The following is a 19,176-nucleotide window of genomic DNA, read 5'->3' as shown; positions in this document are numbered from 1 at the left end:
CCATTTGCATCATTTTAACAGCCTACCTAGAGCTATTCTAGCAGGTAAAAGCAAACTGGCCCTTCTCAGAAAAACTCTAGGTTTTTACCTTCTCCCTTCTCTCCCTGAGAGGAGACACATTTACACCCCAACTCTTACTCTCTGAACTATTTCCTCATGCATAATTTGAATGACTTGACTAGTTTTTAAAAGTAGTTGATAAAGAGGATCCTTCTAGAAGAATATTTATATGCATCCATTACTTGGTGATGTCTTATTGTTAGAGTAGCATTTACTAAAAACCTTGCCTGCCTTTGATCCCTGATCTCATTTGTGACAACTGAAATTTTCACATTCTTAGTTCTTTTGAAGATGATTAGATTGTTGTCCTTGACATATTATGGTTCACTTGGGAAGAACAAACATGTAGTTGATGATGTTGGATCTGTTTGTTCATGCCAGTGCATATTTTATGAGATGTAGTTTAAGGATAACTTTTATATGCTTATTATAAATTCAGTTTATTTGTTTGTAAACATTAAATTATTGTTATGATCTATCTCCTGAATACTTCCAGTTTTTTGGTTTTGTTTTATCTAAAATCCTCTTCAATTGAAGTTGGCCTTACACCCAATTTAAAACTTCTTGATTACCTCAGTAGAATTTATGATACTGCTATGGTTAACAGTAACATGCAGCTATATCAAATAACATGCAGCTATATCAAGAATTGGTCACATGCATTCAATATTATCTTGAGTCCTTCTACCTAATTGCAGCAGTTTCAGCTTATTTGGTAAATTTGGATCTTCTCAATAACTTAGTACTTTGCAATGGTCTTTTCAAAAGTGTTTGTTTCTTTTTCTTATACAAGTTGTCTGGTTTTGTCATACATAACATATTTATTGTTTGTGCAAAGCTTTATGAAGGTTTGTACATAATGAAAAGTGATTTAAAATTCTGTTAAATCAAATATTTGTCATTAATTTCTTCCTCTCCTTGGTCTGGGTTAATATAAAACAGTAATAGTCCTATAGTATAATATTATAACATGACGCAAAGATTACAGAGCCTTTAAATGCACGCTGTTATTTGGTAAAGATCAGAAAAATGGCATCTCTTTCATCTTGGATATCTTTACTTTGAAGTTTCTGCTTTGTTGTAATGCTGTTGCTAGCCTTGCCAGTCAGTTTGAGTGTACCTTTAGTGCAAAATTCAGTTTAGTTGATACATCAAATGATTCTTCTTATTTTATTTCCTTTCTGCAAAAGGGAATTCGTTTTGACCCAGAAATCCCTCAGACGCTCCGACTAGAGTTTGCAAAGGCCAATACGAAGATGGCTAAGAGCAAATTAGTGGGAACTCCTAATCCCAGCACTCCTGCCACTCCCAATGCAGTACCTCAGTTCATTACCAGAGAGCCATGTAAGTGATGGAGTTTCATTGTTAACTTAGAAGACTGATATATGCATCTTCAAGAGCAGAATGTTTAGCAAACAGCAGCACATTCACACTTAGCTTTAGAGGTTTATTTCTGTTTTCCTTGTTGCTATGAAATTGATGAATATGGGGATCTTGGTTTGGGTTTTTTTCAGTCGATGGATCATTTGAATGTTTTTCTCAATGCCTATGTAGGCCACCAGCATGCAGCTCCTCCTTCAACCTCAAAACAAAGCTTTGGTTCTCTGAAGAAATCTTGTCATTTAACCAGGCAACAATTCACATTCTGTAACTTGGGTAATATTTATGGAGTGTTTCTGAGGAAAAAAACTATACATTACAGCAACAGTCTGTGTCTTAGAATGAATTGCCCCATGATGTGTGATGGAAATGTGTACATTTGAGTGGGATGTGTATGTTTTCCTGGTCATGGGTGTCCAAAGAGGTTTCTTACTTTCATAAAAATGCTGGGTGAGGCTTGCAATGTAACACAGACTTCGTCAGTTTCACCTTCCATCTGTGGACATTGCTGCCATACACAATCATGGCATTTCCTTTAAATCTTCGGTCAAATTGCTTTTTTCCTCCTAGACATCCCCTAGTGCACATGTCAGGGAATAAGAGAAGAATATAGAAGAGTAATTAATAAAGCAAGGATGTAGAGGCTAATTTATGAATTGTTCTTGCATAGAAACTTCTATGTATATACCCTGGATCAGGGCATTGCTCACAAATTATCTAGAGTCAGAATGTATAATCAAATGATCAAGCTTGCCAGGGATGACAAATTATTCAAAATGGCAAAATTGTTTCTTATGAAAATATGCTTGCAAATTTGCATGACTTGCAAAGAGAGCATGTCCACACTGCATTTCATTTTGCTATATTAGCTTATTAAGTAGCTTATTAAGATGGAGCAGCTAAGGATTTTGCTGTTGCTTCAGGTAACAACAAAATTGCATCCAACGCACCAACAGCATTTTTTGTTTGCGTCAGAATGGCAAAATAAGGATGATACTATGGTGCATCGTTAATTAATAGAACTGTAGAGTTTGATCAGACCTCTGCAATATACAATATATGAAAACTAATTAAACTATCTGGTTTAATCCGCTTCTTTCCAAAGATGGAGAATTCATAACCTCTATTAGTAGTTTGTTCTATTGTTATACAGAATTTACAGGCAGGATATTTTTCTTTATTATTATTTATTATTATTATTTATTTATTTTTATATGCCGCCCTTCTCCAGAGACTCAGGGCGGCTTACAATGCGTTAAGCAATTCATTTAGATTTAAATGAAATTTTAAATGTAATTATACCCATTATTTCTGGTTCCACTTTCTGTAGCATTGGAAAATAGTTTCTGTGTGCCTGAATATTGATATCATATTGATATTGATATCATGTCTCCCCTCGGTCTTTTTCTTTTCCACAATTTGAAGAACTCCACGTAAGACATGTCCCCATATCTTCTTTATTGTCTTTGTTGTCTTCCACTGACCTTTTCTAACTTGTCAATATCCTTCTGGAATGTGGTACCCAGAATTGTGGAAGGTAGTCCAGGCGTGATCTCACTGCTTGTCTCACTTACAACTTCCTTCCTGAAATTTATTTAGGATTTTTTTCCCCCTATTTTATTCTTTGTTTTATTAGAAACTATTTTTTCTCCTGCCTAAGATAATCTCATACTCTGTATTTAGAAATATTGATTTATGAACAGCTCTGACAATTATCAGGGACTACCAAATTTGCTAATAAATACTTCTATAAAACCATATCCCATATGTTCCTTGGCTGGCTATTTGCTGTCATATGGTGTGGAATGATGGGGGTTCTGAAAAGAAAATTTGAAACTAAGCAAACAGATCTGGTAGATGTTTATGTAATTTTGCATATTTTTCCGGTTTATAGTTTGCTGGTTAGAATTGTGAAAGAAGTAGCTTGAGAAAGCAAATGAAATGTTCAGACATTTAAGACTTCCAGTTTTGGTAAAGATTTTATTTAATGGAATGACTGAATTGTTATCTTTGTAACTGAAATCAAAAAATAGTTCTTGCTCGCAATGTGCTTGTTTGTTTCCTTTGCGGCAGAATTGTCCCTGAACGAGTAGAATTTTGCATGACTTTAGTTTTGCCAGAAACAACAGTAGGACAAAATAAACAAGAGAACAGACCATAAATAACAATGAGTTTTATCCTGCTGTCTTAAATTCTCTTAAAACTATCTTCTGTCTTCATAGATCCATGTAGTTTAAAACCATAACAGAGAATGTGCACCTTGATCTGACAATTATGGTTTTGTTATTAAGTCAGTATAACTTTTTCAGAACAGCTTTGATAACTTGCACACCCCAATTTCTTTATTTTCACAATTTAGTTTGAAAGTTCCCTTAAGAAACCTAAAGTTAATATTTAGTGTAGTAGCATCGGTATTTTACTCCATCTTTGTATATTGGACTGGATAGATTCTCTGCTTCCCCAGAAGCTTACAGCTTAAATGTCAGCAGAGGAAAGACAACAGAGAAAGAATGAAATGCTAGAGGCAAAAGTAATAGAAGAAAGTGTGAGTACAGCTGCATTGTTTTGAAAGTTTCCAAAAGTTTTATTGGAATAGAAAAGAGTCTGGGAGCTTGGATGTACAAAAATGCTCCTTGGTGTTGCTTTCTTGTTAAACTCCTCCCATGTGACATCTTATGGATGAGGTTAGGGAATGGTATGAGTGTATTTATAAGCTTGTTCCCTTCCCAACCTTAGGAATGACCACAGGCCTTTGGAATGGATGATAAAGGGAAGGTTGTTTGCTTTAGCTCTTGCCAACCTTTTCTTGTTTATCTTACTTTCAAATTGATAGCATGCACACTTAATCTTTTATACAGTATAATTAAAATGCATCTTTGTCAGCTCCACTGAAATAAAACTCTTTAGGCTATTCTTGAATGTTTCTCTGTTGTTGGCATAGGGTGTGAAAAGAGAGGATTTTAAAAAGGGACATAAAGTTGGTTCTAAATGAAGTCTCTTGCAGTGAGTTTCTCTTTTGTCTGTAGATAAAACACTTGCCATCACATTCAGGCTCAGGTTCCCCTGGCACATATGTGCTAGTCGTTCCCGACTCTAGGGAGCGGTGCTCATCTCCGTTTCAAAGCCGAAGAGCCAGCGCTGTCCAAAGACATCTCCGTGGTCATGTGGCCGACATGACTAAATGCCAAAGGTGCATGGAACACTGTTACCTTCTCACCAAAGGTGGTCCCTATTTTTCTACTTGCATTTTTTACGTGCTTTCGATCTGCTAGGTTGGCAGAAGCTGGGACAAGAAACGGGAGTTCACCCCTTTACGTGGCCCTAGGGATTTGAACTGCTGAACTGCCGACCTTTCGATCGACAAGCTCAGCGTCTTAGCCATTGAGCCACCACATCCATTAGGGATACACAAATTGTTAAGCTAATAGTATTAGGAAGGATCAGGGAAGGTAGCTCGGTCTGAAAGAGAAAAAGGAGGAGAACCTGTCACAGGCCTATTCTTGAGCTGCTGCTCTCAAAAGTGTGAGTAATAGTTGTAACAGCAGCTTTTTCCATCTGCTGCTTCCTGTTACTATTGTCTCCCCCAGTTGTTCTGTTTCTTGGGATCTCTCTTGGAGGGTTTCAATAGATGCTGTACTGTATAATGACATCTGTCATTAATGACAGATTTGTGATAAAGTCGTGTTCCACTGTTTTGTATCAGTTCAGAAATGCCAATAGTTTGTGATAAAGCAAAATTGAGATTGAATTAAAGCTAAGTAAAGATTCTTTTTCTAGTCAATAGATTACAAAAATATATCTTAGTACCTCTCAGGAAAGACAAGCAAACTTATGCGTTCTATCCTGATTCTTACGTGTTTTCCATCTTTTCTTGTGGCATTTGATAGAGATGTTTGTTAGATGGCGCACTAAAAATGACAGGCTCAGTGATGGAAAGGGTAAATTAGTGCCAAGGATTATTAGGGAAGGACTTGATAATAGGCAGAGATACTATCATAACTGACAAAATTGCATTTGAGTTACTGCATATTGTTTGCCCCATGTCAAAAAGTAGATCAGAGAATTGGAAAAGTTGCAGAAAAGGGCAATTACAATGATGAGTTAGTTATAAAATCTTCTGTTCAAGGAAAAAATGAAAAAAATGAAGCTGATATCATGATTCATTGTCCCTACTTTGTGTCCTTGTTTCTTAGAGGAAAACAAAGCAAGTAGAAGCAGTGGCTTTAAGTAGTTGGCCCCGATAAATAGCTTTAACATGAAGGTTTAATATTGCAAAATTTGAATCACATAAACATACTCCTTGGTCTGTGATTGACATTTTGTATGCATTGTTTTGATAGATCTAGATTCCTCCCCACTTTCTCCAGATTCTTAATAGATGATTATTTTCATTAGGTAGCTCACACAAAATAATTATTGATTAAAAATGAAAGTTCTGTTTGTTTCAAAACAGCTGAACAGATTTACAATGACAAAGCTATTGGGGCTTTAAAGGTTTAATTGTGCCAAGCAAACAATAAACAACCAGACTCGATGCATTAAAGGCTGCTTGTTTAAATGGATGCAAATTTTTGATATAATACAATAATTAATAGACAATGACAGGAATTTCAATAGAAGAAAAACATATCACATTGAATATTAGGGAAAAATCTGGTTTTATTGCTGGTATATTCGTATTGATTACTAAAATGGATAATTCCTTGTCTAATAATTGTTGGAAATGTAATGACCAGGCTGGATCATGGTTCTATATTGGGTTGGAATGTTGCAAAATTCAACAATTTCTGAATGTGATTTATAAATAATAGAATGAAACAAAGTTTAAAAGCTGATTTTCCTTTTCCACTTGATACTTTTAATTAAATATTACTTTTCCATAAAGTGCATTGAACTAATTTTGTGCATGATAATTGCTGCATGGATACTTTATGCCTCCTAAATAGAAATGCCTACAATTCTTAATCTCATTTTATGATTTTTGTGATTTTTGGGTATTGATATTTAATGTAGATATTTGGTACTGATACTTGGATTTTGGCAATATGTTGTAGTTTTAAAAATATTGTAGTATATTTAGTTATTTAAAACTAATCACGCAAATACTATTTCTCTCATGCCTACAAATTCCCTTTTTATTCATCTTGTGTACATTTGTGTACAATTGTTGTGTACCTTTTCCCCCTTTTCTTTTTTTTCTCTTCTTAAAAATGTTTAATAAAACTTTTCTGAAAAACAATGCAAAATGTTTTGGTCTAGGCATCATTGATCCTTGCATTTTATGCCAACTGCAACTTTTTTAAAAGAGTTTCCTAATGTATCCATGTAGAACAAATTGCAGTAATAAAAATGGTATGTAACTGTCAAGTATTTGCAAGCCATTGGCACATGTGTCATATAGACACCAGTGGAGGCAGAGAGTGTCTCCACCCCTATGTGGAAAGGAGGGGCTTACCCTGAGTATAAAACCCCCTCCAACCTTTTCCACCTTGCTCTCTCCATCTCTCTCTTTTCATGTTTGTTCCTCATGAGACTTGATCTCTGTTGTACATAGTTAATATGATTTATCAAAGAATAAATACATTTAAGACATTTATTTATGCATCTGCCTCTGAACTCTTCTATGCTCCTGGGTGTTTCTACGATCCCAATTCCACAGTAACTGAGGTTAGATAATCTAATTAGTGGAAGAAGGATCACAACTGGCCAAAGTATTATTGACAAATCCAGTGATAGCTGAGAACCTTTCTCAACCATGGATCTGCCCGTCAAGGAGAATGAATTCCAATCCCAAACAGACTGAACGTTATGAGTCCTGTTTCTCGCTTGTTAATTTAACCTCTATTTTGCTTAATATTTAATAAGTCAATATCAGTTTATTCTCCTCAGCTAGTCTATTATTGAAATTAGGCAACATTCAAAGATATTGATTGTTTCCTTGGAATGAGATGGTAAGGAACAATTTTTAATTATCTTCTCAAGCAATTTATATAATTGTTCAACTGTTTGAGGATGAAGTAGAATCCAGCTCTCCTGCAGCATGAGATCATATTGCAGAAATTAGGTGATAAAATGGCCAAATTTCAACAACAACAATTGTGGGCCTTTTATGGGATGGATTTAAGGATGAAAACCAGAGTAACTTCCCACAACCTTCTCAGCCTTAATCCCTAGCAAAAAGACAGCTGCATGCACTCAGAACTGGAGGACTATTGGATAGAATGTCTATTGTCTAGTAAGCAAGACGAAATTCCTAAAGATGAAGGTCATGTTGCTTCCTTAACTCCCAATCCGAGTTTTTCAGAGCACACATTAACCAGTGCATACAGCTTCCCTCTTTTCTCTCATCCAGGTCTCAGTGATGAACACCAAGTCAGTACTTCCAACTGAGATTAAATCTTCGATAATGGATAAAGTTGTGAAGTGCACAACTTTAAGAATGGAGGTCGAATTCATTATTTATTTCCTTGATTCCTTTATTTTCTAAATTGCCATATAAAATAAGAGAGGCCAGCCAGCTAGTTTATCTTAAATGGCTAGATTTCAATCTCCCATCATGTCTCCTTATAGTAGCTATTACTTAAATAGGCTGATCTATTTGCCTAGAATTTTGTAAGGATTTGAAAAATACATTTTATATAATGTAACATGCTACAAAATTTATATCTTTTGTGAGAAATATTTCTGAATAAATTTTTAGCTTCTGTCACACTGAATATTGGGTATTGTTTTTGGCTTAACCAATTCATTCTATATTCATATGTCTTTCTTTTTGTTTACTTTTAATTATTTGATCATGCGTTTCAAAGGCTCTGACATTCTGAATAATGTGATTGTTCTTAGAGTGATGTAGACTGTGTTACTTATCCTGGATATAAATTCCTTATTTCTTAATATAAAACGTTTTCTAACTAAACCTGTATTAGATTCTTGTATTGGCAGGGTTATTATAATGTACCCAGCCTAGGAGTAATTATCAGGAAGAGTAACTATCAGGATCTATCAGGAAGAATATTTTTAAAACTCTCCCTTCATATAATATATTTCCAGATGAACATACCTGCTAATGTCTCTCATTTACCAACAATTCTTGGGAATATTATAGGCTGCATGCTGTGTTCATCTGAGGTCTCTTGTATGGTGCTCAACAGCCATCTTGTCAAACATGAGAGCTATCTGGGTATTGATTTATGCTGCCCTCCAAGTGATTTATTGTCCAGTGACAGGATGATGAGTGAGGGTAACATGGCTTACAAAGGATGCAATTGCTTTGGCAGGTGATCCCAATCAGTCCCCTTTACCCAACTTTCCAGGTCTATGATCATTCTTTATGAACCTATATATTTCTGCTATTTATGAAATAATTTAGATGATGTGATTACATATACTGATGCATTGTTCTGCATTTTAATATGTAATGAAGCAAACAGTAGATTGTTTTCTTTCAGAAACTTTCCCATTTGAAGCATAGTTTCAGCTGTTGATTTAAAAAATGTACTACAGTCTTTCCTGATCTGGTGTTCTAGGGATGTGTTAGACTATGATTCCCATCATCCCCAGTCAACCTGGCTGATATTATCAATGTTTTCGTTGATTGCTCTTAATTGATAGAGTAGCTTAGTTTGATTTTCTCTGCCTTCTGTTATCCCTCTGTTCAAAAATGTCCTTGTTTTTTAATGTAAGATATAGATTTGATTTTTCATAGGCTGTCTCAGAGCAAACTTTTATCCCTGATTTTCTCCATTTTTGCTTTTTGAGGAAAGAGGAACGGTCAGAGACACTTCTTTAATTTGGCGGTGGAGACAATTTGCCGTTTTGTTTTCTGCATTTATTGTTTTTTAATGATGACCTTTCCTTATTCTTCTCTTGCAGATGAACTCACAGTGCCTGCACTTTACCCCAGTAGCCCTGAAGTGTGGGCGCCGTACCCTCTCTACCCAGCGGAGTTAGCACCTGCTCTACCTCCGCCTGCTTTCACCTACCCTGCTTCACTGCATGCCCAGGTAATTTATATCAATCAGTCACATCTTCACCCACGTTATTCCTTGATCCTCTTCAGAGCTCACCATACAACTAACACTTGTCTGCCTAATAGGGTCACAAGAGCGAAATTAATGATCACTCCTCAATCAAACTGACCCATCCTCTAGGGATCACTGGACTCATCCTTGGTAAAATGGCAGCACCCTTCTGCCTGATAGAACACCTTTCTCTTCTTGAGCAATTTCACCTCCATTCACTTCAGGCAAATAGAAATATCTGCCGGGTCTTTGTACGCATATATATTTTCTTATATATATATTTATATATGGATTGTGCTCCCCAGACTTGCCTTTCAGTGGTTTTAACTTCCAAGGTTCACAGGTCTTGAAGTAGATCCAGGCAAAGTATGTAAGAATATACTTATAAATACAAGTGTACCTGTAGCTTAAGAAGACACATGGAAGCAAAACAATACCCAATGGCAGAGGAAATTTACATGTAACGATGATGAGTGGTAAGTTGGGAAGATCTCCAACAGCAAATTGTTTAATAACAATTACATCATTTTCCCTATTGAAATATCATTATCCCCAATCAGTAGTAATTTAGATGCAGCTCATCCTAGTGTGTGCATCTTAGTTGCAGTAGACAACCATATCCATCATTGAAGTCACTGTTTTGTCTCAGTAGCTGTGATAGTGGGCTTTAAACTGGCTGCTTCTGAAGACATTCTAATCCTAATGAAGTGAGTATTAATAGCCATTTGCCAAGTGAAAATGTGCTTGTAATTATTTGCTATTCTAGTTGTTTGTGTACTTTCTAGTGATGAGTAAAATGTTGAATAGATGTTTATGATGAGCAAATATGATGATCTACATAAGCATTAATGAACTGAAACATTAGAACTGAACAAAAACGGATTTAGACTACTTTTAGATTTACAATTGTGTGAAAGCAAATATGGGTAGCCCTCAGTGCCTTGTTATAGTGACTGTTCACCATTAGGATGAAAATTGATGAAAAAGTACTACAACTTTACTACCAATCTTCACATTATGCCCTTTGCAGATCTGTAAATCTGCACATCCGGCATGTTCTGTGAAACTATTGGGAGAGGCAGGGGCTGTGGCCAACCTCACTGCCTTTTTGACACTCCCTGAGCCTTAAGAAAACTTAGGAAGATTAGCCTGTTTAGGTGACCTTTTTGTTTCTCTAAAGCAGCAGAAGATTGGATTTCTGTGATAGTTGTGGTGTGTTTGCTGTGGGCATCCCTTAACTGTAAGCCGCTTCAAGGGCCTGATTGAGTTGAGTAAGCTAGTCACCCTGCACAAGGGAGTGGGGGGAAGACATTTGTTTCAGGCTCTTTGCAGGCAGAAATCAAAGCAGCAGCAAGAAGGAAGTTTCTCTGCCACTTACTTAGTCAGTCTCTGTAGCCCCTTCCTTGTAGGATTTTATTGCACTTTGGTAAATTTACACTTGATGAATGGTTAGTTGAATCCTTTGATGGTCTTGTCAGAAAGAAAAGGTGTCATATATAATACCTTAATTTAAGAATTACACTTTTTAGATGGGGAGACAGATTGCTTTTGGAGGGCTTCCAGGGGTATGACTGAAAAGGTGTGTCAGAGGCACCCACAGAATCTCTGTCATGGCCACTCATGAAATACAAATTAATTTGAGAATTGACAAGTCCTACAGGGTGCTCTTTACCATATTAATGCAACGAGGGAGGGGAGAGGGAGGAGTTGAGCAAAGGTTTTTATGCAGAAATATGGCAGGAGTAGAGGTTGGTGTATTGCTTTGTTTTGCAATGGGGCAGCTTCATAATTCATTTTTTATTAAAAGAATCATTTTAAAAAAGAGTCAGATGATGCAATAAGTTCAGTGGGTAACAAGCAAGATATTTTGAGCCAGCAGCGTCCATAGGGGAAGGTCCAAACAGGAAAGGCGGTGAAAGTGGTACCTGTATCACCTCTTTTGTACATGTGTCAATATTTATAAAAGGGGCAGGGTTTTATTTAAATGCCTCCCCCAATTTAGTAGTATAAAGTTCTAGTAGCAACTAATTAGATCTATTTTATAGGAACTGAGAACAATATTCACACTGGTCCAGCATCCAGAGACACTGGAAATTTGGGCTGCTTTTGTTATATGAAACCAAATACTGTTCTCTATGAAAGAATATTATGCTAACTAAATCTAAGCTAGATAATGGTCATATTTCTTCTGGCATCCAGGGCGGCTTCTAATTTTTCAATCTAATGAAAATTCTGCTTTCTGTATCATAAACTCTTTTATGCTACAGGTACAAAGGCCAGGTTCAGAAAGGCACATCTCTTTTATACAAGTCAACCATGCGAATATCAATGAGAGCTTCCTGTAATCCAGGTAGACGTTATCTCTTAGGAATGTTAAACAGTCTGAAAACATCCAGCACCAAGTGTTTAAGCGAAGTGAGGTGGGCTGGATGGGAAACTCTCATATACTCTTCTGAGCAAACTGGGAAAAGCATGGAAAGCACACATGCCAGAAACAGAAGTTTTGCCAAGTTAGCTTAATCTGTCAGGTAACACTATTGATTAATTGAATCATAAATTAGGGTTAGGATTAAGGTTATGTGATAAAATGTTTGCTTTGTATGTTGAAAACTCCAGGAATCAATATCTGATGTCTTAGCTATGAACATTCCAGGAATGACTTCAAGTTCATAAATCCACATAATTAGATTTCCTACTCTGTTCTTTAGGTACTAGAATTTGAGAATCATAGACATTCAGCTGCAATTCTTGGAAAGGCAGCCTCTTAACTAGGTTTTCTCTTAAAAACAGTTGATTAATATGTCAGTTCTGTTCAGCTAATATTTTATTTTTCATGCTCTCAAAAAGTGATTGAAGATTGATTTTTTTTTACTACATCTCCTTGTGGTGTGCCAGCCCCTCACTGACCAGAGTGCCGGTTTTTAGTTTGCTAGGAGGCATAGAATTATTCCTTTCTGGCATTAGGATCCCTGTTAATATGAATCAATGCATTTCACAACTGAGGTCTATCTTTTCTGATGGGGAAATGGACCAGCTGCGTGTTATAGGCTGGTACTTGATTGTTTGACATAATGAAACTACAAATAACTATTTTGCTATTCAATATCCATATTTTCTATACAATCAGCTCTCAAAGCAGTTAACAATTGATAAAATTCAATGTGCAAAAATAAAAATCCGACATCATCACTTAAAACCAATGCAAATATTAATAATTAAATGCCTGGCAAAAGAGATCCATCTTGACTGCTGTGAAAATATCAGGAGCTTATGCAGTCTCCAATGCATCTTCAGAAAGATCTATCCTGCTGATTACATGCATTGTTTTATTTCTTACAGGTTTAGTTAAATTTTGAAGAGAGGACCACTGGTTTTATCTTCTTACTACCTATGAAGTCATTACAGCATCTTTCCTGGGAAATATCTTGAGGCATACAGGATGCTTGACATGTATTCTTCTTAAATATTTCACAGTTAACATAGTGCTATTATTAAATAAAAAGTGAAACACATCGAATGGAGTGTGTTAATGTTTCTTAGCAAATGCATTTTTGCCAATATTTCCCCTAAAAGATATTGTCTGAAAATTTGTGGAAAATGATTGAGAATACAAACCATGAACTTGAGGAAAACAATTTGTGACAGGACTGGAAAAGGTGAATTAGGTTGGAATGGAAAACTATCTTTTATTCACGAGTTACAACAGGGCAGATTGCATGTGAAAATCTCCAAATCCATCTGGCCGAGTGGGAGATCACAGTGCCCAGTAATGTACTGTATGTTCTGTCACAAACACTTTTCCTGCTCCTTGAACCTTGCTGCCTGAAACTCCTAATGTTTTCTGAAAGCTGGTGTAATCTACTTAAAAATTAACCAACAAAGGGGAAAAGTAATGAAACATGGATGGCTTTAATCACTGGGGACTGTCTGGGGAGCATGTCTGGTCCGTAATCCTGCATGCTTGGATGCTCCTTTATAGCCAAAAACATTCAGCAAGTTTAGAAGAAATTGGTGTGAGCTTTCGTTGGAAGTATTGCTGGCTCACAACTTCTGCTGGTGGGGATGGCCCAAATGTTTCTGAAGACACAAGGAGATACCTGAGTGCAGACTTCCAGAGTAATTGAATGCTGATTAGCTTTGTGGAATTAACTTGAGGAATTCAGGGGACAGATGTGCTTGTCTGTATTGCCGTTGCTCAAGAGGAGAGCTGTCATGGTACAGTGTCCCTATCCACTTTCTTGGAAATTGTGTTAGCAGCCATGATAGAATTGACTCCTTATACTGGGGTTGTCCTGCCATAGGGACACATTATTTAAAATTTAAAATCTCTAATACAAAGGTTTGTTTAGCCTCTTAATGTTTTCCCATTTTCCTTATTGTTCCACCTTTGTGTTTCTTTTTTAAAAGAGCTCCTTTTTCCCAACCATTTTTCTGTCCATTTCGTTATATACGTTTACACTTACCCTAACCTTAATCCTTATTCTCACAACAAACAAAGGCTACTTAATCTACAGTTACCAGATTTAGGTAGTATAGATCCCCATTCATTTGTTCTTTTTAAATTTTTCTCTCCCCTCCTCAATATTTTATGTATAATTTTTTTTTAAAAAAAACTGATTTCAAAGAAGAGATAATTTTTGCTATGAAAGTTTTGAACTTTCTGACCCTGCAAGTATGCCTAGATTAACAATAGATAGTATCCCAAAGGATTAATGTTTTAATTTGTTGATAAACGTAAAAAAACCAGTAGGGTTTGTCGGTGCAAAGTCAGTTTAATTTACCATGAGTAACTAGCTGAAACACATGAAGGTCTGTTTGAGATTTTTAAAAATTCTGAGGTAGTAAATCCAGCCAAAGTTAATCATGACTAATTTCCTTTCAAAACAACAAAGCAGATCTAATTGAGACTAATTTGCATTGAGTTCCCTTTATAAAGTTCTCAGTATCAGGCATTCTTTCATAAAATGGGTGATTCTTGAATAACTTAAGCATTAAAGGCTTTTAATTATTTTGACCTGGTATTAAATTTTGCAGTCTGCCAGAGTAGACAGCTATAATAGACTTACTGAAATAATAAAATAATAAATCTTCTGCCTCTAGGAGAATTATGGCTATACAAAATAAAAATGCAATCCAATTGTTGAATTAAGATGTTTCCCAATTAAAAAGATATATAGGTAATCCTTGATTTACAACCACAATTGAGCCCAAAATTTCTGTTGCTAAGTGAGACCATTGTTAAATGAGTCTTGCTTCATCTTACGACCTTTCTTACCACTGTTGTTAGGTGAATCGCTGCAGCTGTTAAGTTAGTAATATGGTTGTTAAGTGAATCTGGCTTCCGCATTGACTTTGCTTGTCAGAAGGTCACAAAAGTCGATCACATGACCCTGAGACACAGCAAGTATTATAAATGTTGGCAAGCATCTGAATTTTGATCATGTGACTAGGGGGAATGCTGCAACGGTCATAAGTGTAAAAAAGGTCATAAGTTATTTTTTTCAGTGCTGTTATAACTTTGAATGGTCACTAAATGAATGGTTGTAAGTGAAGGACTTCCTGTAGCTCAATCCATATTTGGAATGTAGATGGTGACAGGTTTAATTCCTCACCATTTTATTTAAAAGATTATCAGATCACTGACTGAACTATATTAGGATGGATCAGTGATTGGATGATGATTAGCATCTGGTAGAGGTGCAAGGTTAGACTGAAAATATGTTGTTGAGAACAGAGAAGGTATTATCGGTCTGTCCCTGCCCAAATTTCCTTCTAAAATGAAGGATGGAAAAAAAGTTTGTACCATACAATAAATATATGACTTCATTCCAGCCTCAGGACTAAGTATATCATTGTGTGAAGGTGAAGCATATTCATAAACTGGATCAAATAGTCAATTGCCTCACTGGGTCACTGTGACTGTTTTGAAACATGGAACCTGATTTTAATCAGTGTTAGTCAGCAACTTCACTTCCATTGCTTCCAGTGGATTAAATCATGCGGCAGTCTAAAATCCTGGAGAATGTTCATCTTCCCAAGAAATCTGCAAATGTTTTCTGACCTGCATAATTTAAAACTGCATCTTCTCTCTAATGTGTTTTATGTTCTGCTTTTTTGACAGTGAGTTTTCTAGTTCACTTTGACCTTGCTGAACAGGTTATTGTATTTTGTGCTTTCAAAGCATGCTGTCAGTGTTAATGAGCCCCGCCCACTGGGAGCTAAACAAATCTGGCCTGTTGATCCTCCATATTGCTCTCACTTTTGTTGGGAGTCAGTTTGCAAGACAAAGAGCAAGGCAGAGAATCACCCTCTCCAATTACAAATAAAGAGCCACACACCAGCCACTGAAGGCACATCCTTCCAAAGATGTCAGGTCTTTCTGTTGTGCCTCCACTGGACTGCAGGCATGGAGGTGAGCATCATTGAGGATAACTCCAAGAACAAAGACAGATTCTTTCCCCATATGGCAAGATTAGTCCCGCTTTAGGCATGAAAGTCAGCTAGTCACTCTGTCTCAGCCCAATCACCTCACAAGGTGGTGATTGTGGGGAAAATAGGATGACGTGGTAGTATTAGATATGTTCACTGCCTTGAGTTACTTATAAAAACAATAAAATCTGTGTGTTTGTCTGTCTGTGTGTTCATTCTGAACTAGGACTGATTAATCATAGAAAACGTGTTAGGGTTCTGGTATATAATTCTTTGGAAATACCATTCACAATATAGTCATAGTTAAATTAAAAGGGCAAATTCTGTGCTAGGAATTATAATGAACAGAACTGAAAATAAAATCCAGTATCTTCATTTGATGTGGCTACATTTGGAATACGGACTGTGGTACTGATTACCCTATTTCAAAAATTCTGATTACATTGTCCTTAATCTCTGTTTTAGAAGAAAACTAAGAAGGATCAAGAGTTTCTCTTTGAAGAAACAGCAACATGTTTCAGACTTTTGTTCTGAAAAATACTGGCTAAGCTATTTGAAAATATTTATTTGTATCCCGCGTTTATTGTTTTTACAAATAACTCAAGACGGTGAAAATATCCAACATGCTTTCCCTCTCCTATTTTTCCCACAACAACAACCCTGTAAGGTGAATTGAGCTGAAAGAGAGTGACATATATATTATAAAATTATCAATGGGTGAATAAAATTAGGTCAGATGAAAGAAGGTATCTCATACAAGGGCCTGGTGGCTCAGCAGACTAAAAGCATTGTGATTAACATCAGCTGCCTGCAATTACTGCAAGTTCGAATCTCGCCAAGGCTCAAGGTTGACTCAGCCTTCCATCCTTTCTAAGGTAGATGAAATGAGGACCCAGATTGTGGGGGCAATAAGCTGACTTTGTATAAATATACAAAAGTATGAAGGCTATTGCTTAACGCATTGTAAGCCGCCCTGAGTCTCGGGAGAAGGGCGGCATATAAATCAAATTAAAAAAAAAAAATGACTGAGTTTGTGAAATCAGTACAGTTTATGATTATGTGACTTAATACCTTTTCATTGTTTAGAAGCTCCCAGTAGCAAGAAGGCAAAAGCATGAGAAGGTTCATGTCCTGTTTGATTTCATATTTATTTAAATTTTATGTTTCTAGACCACACATCTCCCACAATGAAGGACCTAAATGATGTACAGTATATTACTTTTTGTAGATGTTGGTTAGTCACTAATGGAGGAAACTGTTGAACTAGTTAAGTCCTTGGTATAATCCAGCCTGGACTGTGCAATTTATATTAATTTAGCAAACAAAGCAAACTTTTCTTTGGTTTATTTTATTGACAAAATGATCCTTATGCTTGGGAATCTGTAGGGTAACAATATCTGACCTGCAAAAAACCCAAACAACTACTGGATACCGGTACATACAAAAAGCTCTAGCACCTTGCTTTCTATGTAGAGATTATCTCATATGGAAGTTGTAGGATTTTTCCTCAGCACAAACATGTTAAAATTCGTTAGTGACCCCTGTCTTGGCACAGGCATGATGCCCACAATGCTCTTTTACCCTAGAAATAGGGTACACTGAGGGCAGGGAATAACGATTTTCCCTTCCACCAAATATCACCAGCTAGTAAGAAAATACGTATTGATTACTTTTCTTACTATGGATGAACTGAGAGGGATGGAGGGATTGAGAGGCAAATTAATGGTTAGATTAATGTTTCTCAATCATAGCAATTTTAAGATATATGGATTTCAACTTTCAGAATTCCCTAGGTAGCATTTTTCCTGGGATATTCTGGGAGTTGAAGTCCACATATCTTAAAGTTGAGAAAGACAGCTAGATTGATGGATCTAGAGGAGGAAGTATTTACCCATAGCGGTGGACAATATACAGTATAGTATAAGTGCTAGCTGATACCACCCTTAGTAGCTACCTGATTTTAACACCATCTGAATGGTTGATAAAGAACATCAATTTGTACCCGTGACAAAACTGTTGTGGTTTATTGCCTGATGAAAGGGGAAAACAATGCTCTAATGTGGGAACAACTAAGGATGACTGTAAACTGTCTCAGAACTGCACAGGAGATAAGGTGAATGTGAGGAGTTGGTAGAAAAAAAAAGATTATTTGAAATATTTGAAATGTACTGGGCTTCTCTATTTCAAAACCCCTATACTGAAGGAATACAGAACTGCAAAGAGAAGGCCATTAGCCCCCGTGGAATGTGTGCATTGTGAACATTTTAAGGCTGTCCATTTCCTTGGTTGCTATAGACTGCCAATGTGTACAAGTGTAAACATGTTTTTGCTGCTGCATATGTGAATTTAATCCAATGCTTTATGAGCCAAAGAGTTCTTTTTAAGGTATTCTTTTGTTCCATCCAAGCTGGCAGACAATTATTTGATCAACATGGAAGTGGAAACCAGTGCAAACTCTTACATTCAAATTCTAATCCTGAGTAGAATTTGGAGCAAATAAAAATTGATTTTGGAAAAGTGTGGGTGCCAAGCAGTTGTAAGAATTAAAATGGAGCTGGGCACCCAGATTTACTCCAGATCTAATAGTACAACTAATATAACTTTCTACCTTTTTGTCTTTCCTTTTTTTCCCATACTGTCCCTGCTGCAAAACATTCAACTATCAGGACTGTAATGTATTTGATTAAAACAAATTAAAAGGGTCACATTTAAACATTATTTGAGCTTAAAAAAGTCTTAAGTATTTAAGTTCAAATACTAATAAAACCATCCATATTATTCCCCTTTCTCTTGCAGATAATGCTTCTCTTGAAGATTTAATTAGTGCAGATTGTTGTGAAATTATGGTAAATAGCTAAGTTTTCTTTAGTACCAAAGTGTTTTTCAGCCAAGGGCTTAGTTGGCTTTTCAATGGCTTATAAACTACCAGAAGAAAAATACATTTGATTAAATTGCTTCTAAGCCTAGAGTCGCTATGAGCGTGTAGGCAGCCATATAAATATCCTAAATAAATAAATATAATCAACATTTAAACTGAGCTAAACTTAAAAACAAATTTAAAATGAACATTGAGCCTGTTTGGTTTATGAACCACTAAAAATTAGAATTTGGTGACAAATTTAGGATTGGTTCGGGGAGTGACAATCAAGGCTTGTTGGCATTGCATTAAGTTTGGAGTCTTCTGATTTTGCTCTCCTGTTAAGGTTCTGTGCAAGTTGGTGGAGAGCATATCATGAGAGTCCAGAATTTGATTCACAAGAAGGACCAATTGCTGTGCCAAAGGTGC

General features: G+C 36.2%; 1 protein-coding gene across 8 annotated transcripts in view; it reads left to right on the top strand.

The window, feature by feature from the left end:
• Positions 1 to 19,176, top strand: part of RBPMS (RNA binding protein, mRNA processing factor) — a 114,381-nt gene that overhangs the window by 81,008 nt on the left and 14,197 nt on the right. For 3 of the 8 annotated variants that reach the window (XM_087888305.1, XM_087888300.1, XM_087888299.1), the window contains 2 exons: positions 1,251 to 1,404; positions 9,313 to 9,443. In XM_087888305.1, the coding sequence (XP_087744431.1) occupies positions 1,251 to 1,404; positions 9,313 to 9,443 (285 nt within the window). Of the gene's footprint in view, positions 1 to 1,250; positions 1,405 to 9,312; positions 9,444 to 11,728; positions 11,950 to 12,800; positions 12,976 to 19,176 lie in introns of those variants that run through there. The other 5 variants (XM_087888304.1, XM_087888301.1, XM_087888302.1 and 2 more) reach the window with 3 other exon arrangements.

Source organism: Pantherophis guttatus, chromosome 2 (assembly GCF_059756535.1).
Source record: "Pantherophis guttatus breed Tessera chromosome 2, ASM5975653v1, whole genome shotgun sequence".
Taxonomy (NCBI): Eukaryota; Metazoa; Chordata; class Lepidosauria; order Squamata; family Colubridae; genus Pantherophis; species Pantherophis guttatus.
This window is presented reverse-complemented; position numbering and strand designations above follow the sequence as displayed.